The 12,340-nt window shown below is 40.0% G+C and overlaps 1 protein-coding gene across 2 annotated transcripts; it reads right to left on the bottom strand.

The window, feature by feature from the left end:
• Positions 1-145: 145 nt before the first annotated feature.
• LOC141766608 (E3 ubiquitin-protein ligase TRIM39-like) lies at positions 146-10,502 on the bottom strand. Of its 2 annotated transcripts, none has more exons than XM_074633579.1 (2): positions 9,048-10,502; positions 146-670 (listed from the first exon to the last, which is right to left on the bottom strand). In XM_074633579.1, exons 1-2 carry the CDS (start codon positions 10,500-10,502, stop codon positions 482-484), a joined length of 1,644 nt encoding a protein of 547 aa, XP_074489680.1. In that variant the 3' UTR covers positions 146-481. The 2 variants fall into 2 exon arrangements, 1 of the variants encoding a protein (XP_074489680.1); XR_012593657.1 differs by lacking the exon at positions 146-670 and adding an exon at positions 8,109-8,745 and having other exon boundaries at positions 8,783-10,502.
• Between the last annotated feature and the right edge of the window lie 1,838 nt (positions 10,503-12,340).

Below are 12,340 nucleotides of genomic sequence, written 5' to 3'. Positions count from 1 at the left end.
GTAGAATTGAAGAAAACGTAATTAGCAACTATTTTGAACAAACATGGCAGCACTCAGATGTGCGTGAGCGTGCTCTTTGTGTAGATTCTGCTCGAGAACAAATCCCAAATTAGAAAACATCAGTGAATGTCAGAAACTTTGAAAACTGCGTAAGAGGGTCTTAAGAAGAAATTTCTCCTTAATGACGGTTGGTGAATGAGGCTCATTGTTTTCTGATGATTTAACAGTCTTGCAGTGATGCAGATATTAGAATAAATCAGACTACATAAGATTATATCAATCAGTGCTGTAAAATCTGTGTGTTGTAGTAGTAAGTAGCAATATGACACATCAGAGAAAAATATTTACAGAAAAAAAGCAAAAACAAACGTAATGATCAGAATCTGATGAATCAACAATGTATACACCCTAAATCACCAATAATATACATTCTTTACATTACATGATAGAGAATATTTCTGTAGAAAATCAAATGGTTGTTCTACTCAGTGTGATTGACAGGAGAGATGATCAGAGGGGCAGAGTTTTTACCTCCATCATTATTACAAGGACTAAAGTAGGGGTAGAGTTTCTCAGTGAAGGAGCAGCCAGTAAAGGAGTAGATAAGAGCTGCAGCATCAACATCATAAAAGGAGACCAGACCCTCCTCATAATCCACAAACACCCCCACCTTCTCAGGCTGAGACTTCAGAGAGAGACAGACTGGAGAGTTAGTCCAAACGTTGTACTCCTTTTCATTCCTCAACCATATCGACCAGTAACCATTCTGAGGAGTCGATGAGATTTGTCCCTTCCTGTTGATCGACTCTCTGGCCACTCCTAAATCCCAATCAGTCTTCCCTTTAACCTGAACCTCGTAGTAAAACCTTCCTGAAGAGAAACTGCTTTGCTAAGACACAAGCACACTGATCGAATCTCTCTGGGTTGTCTGGGAGATTCTTCTTTACATCACCATGTTTAACTTGTTTTCCATCATCAGACAGGATGAGGTTGGGATATGCTGTATCAGGATCAAGTGTCACATCCACTGCAGACTGCTGGACTCTCTTCAGCTCGGCTTCAAACAGCTTCTTCATCTGTTTAGTGAGCGTCTCCTCCAGCTGATTCACAGCTCTCCTCACAGTCCCCTCATATGAAGGTGGACGGATGTTGACTTCTGTCCAGTCCTTGGTGGGTGGAGCAGCGCTCAGGGCCGTGAAGCTTTGGATGAGGTGGAGGTGGTCTTCAGAGCGTGAGAGCTTCACCACCTCAGTGCTTCTCTTCTGAAACTGATCTTCAGTTGGCAGACAGCTGGCAGCAGACATATCTACACTCTGAGGACAAAAAACAAAACTGTAATTACATGTCTTTCGATTATTTGTTTAATAAAAACAAACACATATATTAAATTGGCTGGTAGTTTAATAATAAAACTACAATAAACTGATCTGATGTCTTAAGCATTGCAGTGATCACATCCCAAGCAAAAATAGCACAAACGTCACTTTAAATAGCTTTGATTCAGATACTGAATTTGCTAATTCTCGTAATTGTTTTTATAATCGTTTTGATGTGTTTGATTTTGGGAAAGAGATTCAGGAACTGAGCCTCAGACTACAGGACAATCAGCACTTTCCTATAAACCAAAAGGATGTTGAAAAAGCTTTCTTCCGCACAAAAGTAAACAAGAGCCCTGGACCAGATAATATCTGCGGCCGTTTACTGAAGTCTTGTGCAAAAGAATTGAGCCCAGTTTTTAATTATATTTTTAATCGATCTTTAGAAACACAGCACGTCCCCAAAGTCTGGAAGGATGCTGTTGTCCCGGTTCCTAAATCAAAATGTCCCAAAATTTTAAATGATTTTAGACCAATTGCCCTGACCTCCATCGTAATGAAAACTCTTGAAAAACTGGTAAGGTCAGAAATTTTAAACATCACCGCACACGCACTTGATCCGCTGCAGTTTGCATATCGGCCTAACAGAGGAGTGGAGGACGCCACACTCACTCTGCTTAACCTGCTTTTTAAACACCTGGAGGGAAATGGGTGTCATGCCCGGCTTTTATTCATTGACTTCTCCTCTGCTTTTAACACAATTCAACCACACATTTTAACCCACAGGCTGTTAGAACATTTTAACTTAAGTAACAACCTTGTGGGCTGGATTTTAGACTTTTTAACCAACAGAACAGAGAGTCAGAGTCAATGGGTTTTTATCAAACAAAGTGGGCTCTTCAACTGGATCCCCACAAGGGTGTGTGCTCTCACCCTTGCTTTTTATTCTTTACACTAATATGTGTCAGAGCACTTTTAAAAATCAAACTATTTTAAAGTATGCGGATGACTCTGTTATTGTCAGTCTTCTTCAGGGCAATGAGAGCAGCCATGGCCCTGTAGTTGATGACTTCGTCAAATGGTGTGAAGAATCACATCTGCAACTAAACACTTCTAAAACCAAAGATATGGTCATTGATTTCAGAAGACATGCTTGTAAACCTGAAATCACAATTATCAAGGGTCAAACTGTCGAACATGTGCAGTCATACAAATACCTTGGGACCGTCATTGACACTAAACTGAACTTTGAGGCAAATTGTGAAGCCGTATGCAAGAAGGGGCACCAGCGCCTGTTCTGCTTGAGGAAGCTGTCCCACTTTCACATTGAAAAAAACATAATGACGCTATTTTATCGTGCTTTTATTGAGTCTGTTTTATCCTTTACACTAGTGTCATGGTTTGGTACTCTGCCTCTGAAGGACAAAAATAAGCTGAGTCAGATTATTAAATGGTCCAGTCGGCTGATTGGCGAGTCACAGCTGAGTTTAGAGTCTCTGTATACCAGACAGTTACAGCGGATAGCCAGCTACATTTCACAAGATGACTCCCATCCTCTGTCGGGTGAATTCCAGCTTCTCCCATCTGGTCGGAGGTTTAGGGTCCCAAAGTGCAGAACAAAGCGCTACAGGAACAGTTTTGTTCCAGCTGCAATAGTTCACTTAAATAAGTCATAGCAGTTTTTGCACATACTTATTTATGGAAGTTTATCCCTTTTCTCATTTTATTATGTCTTTTCTGTCCTGATATTTCAGTAGTGTTTTATACTGTTGTTGTGGCCTTCTCTTTTTGCTGGGTCCTGTTTCCAGTAAGCCCTTGAGTACCCCTTGTCATGTTTTTGGTATGTCTGTCTCTTGTCTGTGCTCTACCTCATTGTCGATACGGATGTCATCTTTTTTTTGCTGCAAAACAAATCTACCTACGGGTACAAATAAAGTCACCTGAACCTGAACCTGAGCCCTCTGGTTTTGTAAATATCATAATTTAAATGAGTAAAATTATAATAGAATTCAATTCTAAACCACAAAAAACAAAATGTGATCCCTCCAATACTGCCACATAATGCATTAAATAATATGGTACTACTGTTACCCTGCTGCTTATATTGTTATTGAGTCAAAATAAAAACAAAATTAATAAATCTATTACAATTTACTGAGGGCGTCTGAGGGACAGAGCAAAATAAAGATCACCTTCTCTTGTCTAAAGAGCGTTAGAGTCAGAGAGTCAGCTTGGACAAAGAGGAGGAAGAGGAGGATCAGAGAGAGAGGATGAAGATACAGAGAGCAGAGAATCAGACACATTCGATGTGCAGAAGAAAAGATGGAAGCTACTGCTCTGGACTGCAGGACATTATATATATAATATCATTTCTCTCCACAACCCCCACGGCCACCGATGGACCTCAGTGAAACATTTGCCCTGAGGGGAACTTCCTGTCTGAGTAGAGCTGAGGTTTGGAGTTCAGACAGGAAACAGGTCTGTGAATTAGCTCAAGCTAATGCTAGCTGTGACTGTATTCTGTCTAACCTTAACTAGCTGGAGTTCAGTCACTGTGGTTTACCTCTGTTTAGTATTTCTGGCAACATTTCCAGGTTGTTTTGATCTATTCTTTAAACAGATGTAAAACAGTCAGATTCTGGTTTGAACTATATTTAGTTAGTGCATTTAGTCTCTGTAGGTCAGTGTACTCACCAGTGTTTGGCAGAGATTCTGCTGTGTTGTTGATAAAAAGCTGCTGGATTCAGTTGAATGTTTCTTTAGAGAGAAACAGAGAGACTCGTCTCAACTGCAGCTTTGCTGTCACTCAGACAAACTTTCAATTTCATACCAGGAAATGTGACTCTGAATCTCTCCTCTTTCAGTGTTGCTTCACCTCTGTGGGCCGTCGCCAACAGGGAGTGGTGGAGGAAGTATTCAGACCCTTTACTGAAGTAAAAGTACTAATACCACACTGTGAAAATACTCCACTAAAGTCCTGCATTCAAAACCCTTACTGAAGTAAAAGCGTTTAAGTATTATCAGTCAAATGTACTTGAAGTACTTAAAGTAAAAGTATTGATTGAGCAGTAAAATATTCCCTGTGTGTTTTACTATTATATCTGATGTTTCTGGATTAATATTACTGCTGCATTAATATGTATGTTGCATTTTAACTCTTTTACACACTGTTAGCTAGTTAAATCTACAGCAATGCATCATGGTCTATAAGATCATCATGTGTTTGTAGCGTTGCTGTCCTGTGAGAACCACATTTCTCTAAAAAGTCAGAAAAACAGCCTGTTTTCAGCTTTGTGAGGATGCATTTTCCAGCTGATATAAGAGGCTTTTTAAAGACTTTATTAATCTTAAAGAAGGATTTTCTCAACACATAAAGGAACACTTCATCCTTCAATTTATCACAAACATTCAACATCAACACATCTGTATATAAGTGGTTTTCACTGGACAGGAAGGGGATGAAAACTGTAATCTGAAAAGTAACGAAAGCTGTCAGACAAATGTAGTTGAGTAAAAAGTACAATATTTACATCTGAGATGTAGTGGAGTACAAATATAAAGTAGTATGGAAATGCTCAAGAATTTTGAGGTACTTTTACTTTACTTAAGTTCACTACTTTAGTAAATGTTGACCAAAAAAAAGACAAATCCAGTGGAAATTTTCTTTGTTTTTATTCCGTTGAGGATTTTTTCACTTTGTTCAGGTTATACAGACAGTCTGCAGAGAGGTGGACAATATGAAATGAAAATGCAACATACGGTTGAGACAAAACATTTATTTTTCTCTGGTGTGTAAAACAACTGCAGCTGAATGTTTTATGATCACATTTCATTGATTCATTTTCTACAACTATGAATCAAGAGTTAATCCTTAATTTACGAAAAAACGAACCAGACAGAGATCCCTTGTGTACATTAATTTTAAAATGTAAAAACAAAAACCCTTAAAACACCTTATTTTGAAAAGACTCTTAATAAAAAATAATAAGGGTTGCTTTACTTTCCCCAGTAATTTGTGCCAATATGCAACACTTATTATATATACAATGATCAGAAAATAAAAAGTTCTAATTTGGCACCCAGACATTTTCTTCCTCAGTTTTTCCTTAAATTTGTATCTGAAGAAATATCCTGTCTAAATGTGTACAGATATTTTAAAAACTGATATTTCTTTTCTGTTTCATAAAAAATAATCATTTCAGACGACCTTCGTTTTACAAAATATCTCCGTCCACACTCGAGTGCAAAAACGACTCCAAACGCTGGCCGTAATATTTACATGTCACCACAAGTGAGATCACAAGTTAAGGGTGAAGTAATTCTGTTACCAGCCTTCTCTCTCTCTTTCCTCCGGCTTCATTACAGTCAGTTGGATAACAGTTATTTTTGGTGGGGGGGGGCTGGGATTCCTGTCATCAACTGTCTCTTTACATGCATCAATGAGGAAAGGGAGGTCATTCAGGTTTATGTCCATCGTCCTTCTGAGTGCTCCCAACCTCGCCTTCAATCGCCCAAAAGCTCATTCAATCACCATTCAGCCTCCACATGTTTAATGTGTTCCTGCTTTGGCCTCCTGTGACTGGAACATGTTTCAAATGTAAAGTAGTAATTAGTCCGAGCAGTGCTAACAAACGTGATTGTTCCAAATTGTTTCCCATACACGTCCAAACAGATCCAAAGAAACCAGAGTTTTTACAAATCTGCACCTTAGAAGACATTTTCATCAATATCCCTTTTTTGTGTACCAAAACTCTGTTTGTGTGTGGACGAGAGGCCAAAACGTAGAGGACAATATCTGTTTTTAAGAATATCTGTATACGTGTAGACAGGACCTTAAACTTCAGAATTGTTCGTACCTGTGTTCTTATAACGATGAATCCCATTTCAATTTCCAAAACATACATGTCTAAAAACACTGCAGTATTATATAAAACTAAAGACATGTTAAATCAGAAATCACTATATATAATGTATTGTTCTCTCACAGTTCCATATATTACCTGCTGTGTGGAGGTTTGTGGAAACACATACAAAACCAACACTAATCCAATGTTCACGCTACAGAAGAGAGCTGTAATAATTGTAAATTGATCAGATTATAACAAACCAACCAACGCACTATTCATTAACTTACAAGCTTTAAAGGTTTGTGACCTCGTTGATCTTAACACTGCAGAGATAATGTACAAAGCACAAAATAATCTGCTTCCTGACTGTATTCAGAGGTTGTTAGAAATTAGAGAGAGCCGATGTGAAATGGTTGAAACTTTGTTTTACTTTCTGTAAACCTAGTAGTGAAAGGGTTAAGGCCGACTAGGTCGGTGTTACAACCCGGAGTTGGTGTAGGGTAAAGGAAATAACATATAGCCGATGTTATCAGGCAATCACTTGTTTATTTGTTGTGATTGAAATTAAAGCAAAATAAAACATACAATAGTTTGAATTATAAGAACTAAGAACGAGGGTTTCGGGTGGCCGAAAAGGAGACAACAAAGGCACACACCCTAGCCCTGAATAATCCTAACAACCAGACAAATTACACAACTGCTCTATGCACAATGAAATATAAACAAAAACGAGTACCTCAACTAGTTAACATTCACTATCAATCTAAAGTCCACTGACTCCAGTGGGACTTATACACAACATTCTGGTTAACAATTCTTCAACAATCGAGAGGCACGGGGACAAATCAATAGTAATCACTGCCCGCCTTGGTTTTAGTCACAGCTGGCCTTTAAATCTTCCCACGCGGCACAGCCGGCTGGTGATTGGATAATCACGTGTGACGTATCAGAGGCAGGACCACAAACGGCGGGAGACTAAGGGCATCCACCTGAGGGCGGTCCGGAGGCGTGGCCCTGAAGGGGATCCCTTAGACATGACGTCATCTTGGCGCGAAGGGACAGCAGAAAAGAGCACAGGGAGAGCGCAGCACAGCAACATACAACAATATAAACAATAACGAACGTAGACCGTAACAGTCGGTATAATAAGCTTCATCCTACACCTTTTCAGGCAGTAGTTTTTTGTTTTCCCTTAATTTAACGTCTTATTGTTATTTGTTTATTCATGTTTATGGAAATTATTTTTGGTAAATGTCAATAAGAACCAAAATAAATAATTACTACTATGATTACTAGTACCCCAAGTGAAGGAGTTCAAGTACCTCGGGGTCTTGTTCGAGAGTGAGGGGACTATGGAGCGTGAGATTGGTCGGAGAATCGGAGCAGCGGGGGCGGTATTGCATTCGCTTTACCGCACCGTTGTGACGAAAAGAGAGCTGAGCCGGAAGGCAAAGTTCTCAATCTACCGGTCAATCTTCGTTCCTACTCTCACCTATGGTCATGAGGGTTGGGTCATGACCGAAAGAACGAGATTGCGGGTACAAGCGGCCGAAATGGGTTTCCTCAGGAGGGTGGCTGGCGTTTCCCTGAGAGATAGGGTGAGAAGCTCAGTCATCCGTGAGGAACTCGGAGTAGAGTCGCTGCTCCTTTGCGTCGAAAGGAGCCAGTTGAGGTGGTTCGGGCATCTAGCACGGATGCCCCCTGGGCGCCTCTCTTGGGAGGTGTTCCAGGCACGACCAACTGGGAGGAGACCACGGGGAAGACCCAGGACTAGGTGGAGAGATTATATCTCTACTCTGGCCTAGGAACGCCTCGGGATCCCCCAGTCAGAGCTGGTTAATGTGGCCGGGAAAGGGAAGTTTGGGTTCCCCTGCTGGAGCTGTTGCCCCCGCAACCCGATCCCGAATAAGCGGTTGAAGATGGATGGATGGATGGATTGATTACTAGTAATACTACAAACTTAAGACAAAGTTTTTTCAATAGTTCTGAAGTGGAGGTACTTCTGTAGGAATATAATATAGGTCATATTTAGTAAAATTGGGTCAGTTGTGGACATAAAATAACAGCAAAAATATGCATTTGATGCTGTTACTTGTTCAGTGTTAGTTTAGGGTTAATTGATTTTAAAAGACCATAATGCTTTGTAAAATAATGGAAATAATTATTAAAAATTATAAAAAATATATTTTGAATTTAATCCTGTGTTATACAACTGTAGAATTGAAGAAAATTTAATAATCAACTATTTTGAACAAATATGTCAGCAGTCAAATGTGCATGAGTTTGCTCTTTGAGTAAATTCTGCTCGAGAACAAATCCAAAATAAGAAAACATCGGGGAATGTCAGAAACTTCATGAAAACTGCGTTAGAGGGTTTTAAGAAAAAAATTCTTCTAAAGAACAGTTGGTGAATGAGACTCATTGTTTTCTGATGATTTAACAGTTTTGCAGTACTGCAGTTATTATAATAAATTCAACTACATTAGATAATATCAATCAGTGCTGTAAAATCTGTGTGTTGTAGTAGTAAGTAGCAATGTGACACATCAGAGAAAACTATTTACACAAAAAAAGCAAAAACACTCATTAATCAGAATCTGATGACTCAACAATGTATACACCCTAAATCACCAATAATATACATTCATTACATTAAATGATAGAGAATATTTCTGTAGAAAATCAAATAGTTGTTCTACTAAGTGTGATTGACAGGAGAGATGATCAGAGGGGCAGAGTTTTTACCTCCATCATTATTACAAGGACACAAGTATGGGTAGAGTTTCTCAGTGAAGGAGCAGTCAGTAAAGGAGTAGATAAGAGCAGCAACATCAACATCATAAAAGGAGACCAGACCCTCCTCATAATCCACAAAGACCCCCACCTTCTCAGGCTGAGACTTCAGAGAGAGACGGACTGAAGGGTTAGTACAAGCTTTGTACTCATTTTCATTCCTCAAACATATCGACCAGTAACCATCCTGAGGAGTCGGTGTGATTATTCCCTTCCTGTTGATCGACTCTCTGACCACTCCTAAATCCCACTTAGTCTTCCCTTTAACCTGAACCTCGTAGTAAAACCTTCCTGAAGAGAAACTCTGCTTTGCTAAAACACAAACATTAGTATCAAATCTCTCTGGGTTGTCTGGGAGATTCTTCTTTACATCACCATGTTTAACTTGTTTTCCATCATCAGACAGGATGAGTTTGGGATGTGCTGTATCAGGATCAAGTGTCACATCCACTGCAGACTGCTTGACCCTCTTCAGCTCGGCTTCAAATAGCTTCTTCATCTGTTTACTGAGCGTCTCCTCCAGCTGATTCACAGCTCTCACCACAGTCTCCTCATATGAAGGTGGACGGACGCTGACTCCTGTCCAGTCCTTGGTGGGTGGAACAGCGTTCAGGGACGTGAAGCTTTGGAGGAGGTGGAGGTGGTCTTCAGAGCGTGAGAGCTGCACCACCTCAGTGCTTCTCTTCTTCAGCTCAGAGATTTCCTGTTCCAGCTCTTTGATGAAGCCTTCAGTCTGTTTCTCTATCTTTCTCTGCTTCTCTTTGATCGTGTCGATGAGCTCGGCCTGGCTTCTCTCAACAGACTCCTTCAGAGCGGTGAAGACCTGAATACCATCTGCTATCTCTCTGTCTGCATCTTCCTTACTGAGCCCCACTGAGTGTTCCATCTCCTCAATCTTCAGTCGTCTTTTCTGGATCATCTGCTGAATTTCAGCCTCTGTCTTCCCCAGCTCGGCCTTCTTTCCTTCATATTCTTCTTTCAGAGGAACAACATCATGTGTCTTGTGGTCTAAAACAGTGCAGAGCATGCAGACACACATCTGGTCGGTCTTACAGAACAGCTCCAGCAGTTTATCGTGCTTTGTACACATCCTGCCTTCCAGGTTCTCCACAGGGTCGATCAGCTGATGTCTTTTCAGGCCTGACATTGTCAGATGAGGCTCCAGGTGAGTCTCACAGTAGGATTCCAGACACACCAGGCAGGACTTCAGTGCCTTCAGTTTGGTTCCAGTGCAGACGTCACAGGGAACTTCTCCTGGTTTGGCAGCTTGTTGCTGTGAGCTGCTGCTGCTGTCTTTCTGTAGAGCTGACTGTCTGGACTGAGCAGCCATCTCAGAGATGAAAGTATTGATCTGCAGCTCAGGTCTGGAGTAGAAAACCTTCTGACAGTTGGGACACTGAAACGGGACTTTAATATCCCAGTGTTGAGTGATGCAGGTTTTGCAGAAGTTGTGTCCACATGGTATGGTGACTGGATCAGTGAACACATCCAGACAGATAGAGCAAAGAAACTGATCTTCATTCAGCACACAGCTGGCAGCAGACATATCTACACTCTGAGGACAAAAAATAAAACAGTAATTACATATCTTTTGAATATTTGTTTAATAAAATCAAACACACACAGTAAGTTGGGCTGGTAGTTTGTTTTTTTTCCACGACGAGGGAAGGAGCGTCAGACGGCCAAGGTTTAAGTGACAAGCTTTGCTTTTAAAAGTAATGGTTGGAAAAGGTCAGCCTTTACTTTTTATTTTCTCCAATGCTACCTACCTTTAGTGAGAATATAATAAAGTATGATTATTTTATATGAAGGGAGGGTCATGGATATTAGCTGCTTGTAAGTTATTCAAATAATAGTCAATATAATAATACCACAATAAACTGATCTGATGTCTTAAGCATTGCAGTGATCACATCCCAAGCCCTCTGGTTCTTGTTAATATCATAATTTAAATAAGTAAAATAATAATAGAATTTAACTTTAAACCCCAAAAAATACAATGTGATCCCTCCATTACTGCCACATCACACATTAAATAATATAATAATAGTACTACCCTGCTGCTTATATTGTTATTGAGTGAAAATATAAAAACAAATATATTTTTAATATTGTACTTAACATATTTATTACAATTTACTGTGACAGTTATACAGTAATTTACTTTATTAATTGTTTTATTGAAGCGTCTGAGGGAGCAGAGCAGAATAAAAATCACCTTCTCTTGTCTAAAGAGCGTTAGAGTCAGAGAGTCAGCTTGGACAAAGAGGAGGAAGAGGAGGATCAGAGAGAGAGGATGAAGATACAGAGAGCAGAGAATCAGACACATTCGATGTGCAGAAGAAAAGATGGAAGCTACTGCTCTGGACTGCAGGACATTATAAATATAATATCATTTCTCTCCACAACCCCCACGGCCACCGATGGACCTCAGTGAAACATTTGCCCTGAGGGGAACTTCCTGTCTGAGTAGAGCTGAGGTTTGGAGTTCAGACAGGAAACAGGTCTGTGAATTAGCTCAAACTAATGCTAGCTGTGACTGTATTCTGTCTAACTTTAACTAGCCGGAGTTCAGTCACTGTGGTTTACCTCTGTTTAGTATTTCTGGCAACATTTCCAGCTTGTTTTGATCTATTCTTTAAAAAGATGTAAAACAGTCAGATTCTGGTTTGAACTGTATTTAGTTAGTGCATTTAGTCTCTGTAGGTCAGTGTACTCACCAGTGTTTGGCAGAGATTCTGCTGTGTTGTTGATAAAAACCTGCTGGATTCAGTTGAATGTTTCTTTAGAGAGAAACGGAGAGACTCGTCTTGACTGCAACTCTGCTGTCGCTCAGACAAACTTTCACTTTACTAACAGGAAATGTGACGCTGAATCTCTCCTCTTTCAGAGTTGCTCCACCTCTCAGTGGCCCGTCGCCAACAGGGAGTGGTGGAGGAAGTATTCAGACCTGATCCTTTATTTTCTTCACTATAAGTAAAAGTCCTGCATTCAAAACCCTTACTTAGAGCCCAATATGCATGAAGTACTGATAGTAAAAGTATTGATTGAGCAGTAAAATGTTCCCTGTCAGTGTTTTACGATTAAATCTGATGTTTCTGGATTAATATTACTGCAGCATTAATGTGTATGTTGCATTTTAACTCCTTTTAAAGAACTGTTGGCTAGTTAAATCTACAGCAATGCATCATGGTCTATAAGATCATCATGTGTTTGTAGAGTCGCTGTCCTGTGAGAACCACGTATCTCTAAAAAGTCAGAAAAACAGCCTGTTTCCAGCTTTGTGACGATGCATTTTCCAGCTGATCCAAGGGGCTTTTTAAGCAGTTTATTTAGCTTTAGAAGGATTTTCTCAGCTCATAAAGGAACACTTCATCCTTCAGT

Source organism: Sebastes fasciatus, chromosome 4, assembly GCF_043250625.1.
Source record: "Sebastes fasciatus isolate fSebFas1 chromosome 4, fSebFas1.pri, whole genome shotgun sequence".
Taxonomy (NCBI): Eukaryota; Metazoa; Chordata; class Actinopteri; order Perciformes; family Sebastidae; genus Sebastes; species Sebastes fasciatus.
This window is presented reverse-complemented; position numbering and strand designations above follow the sequence as displayed.

What these genes read in the sequence shown, in the direction of transcription:
- LOC141766608 (XM_074633579.1), bottom strand. Translation starts at nt 10,502, where the DNA reads ATGTCTGCTGCCAGCTGTGTGCTGAATGAAGATCAGTTTCTTTGCTCT. An exon ending in TGAAGTCTCAGCCTGAGAAG is followed by an intron (nt 671 to 9,047) that starts GTGGGGGTCTTT and finishes CAGCCTGAGAAG; the next exon opens with GTGGGGGTGTTTGTGGATTA.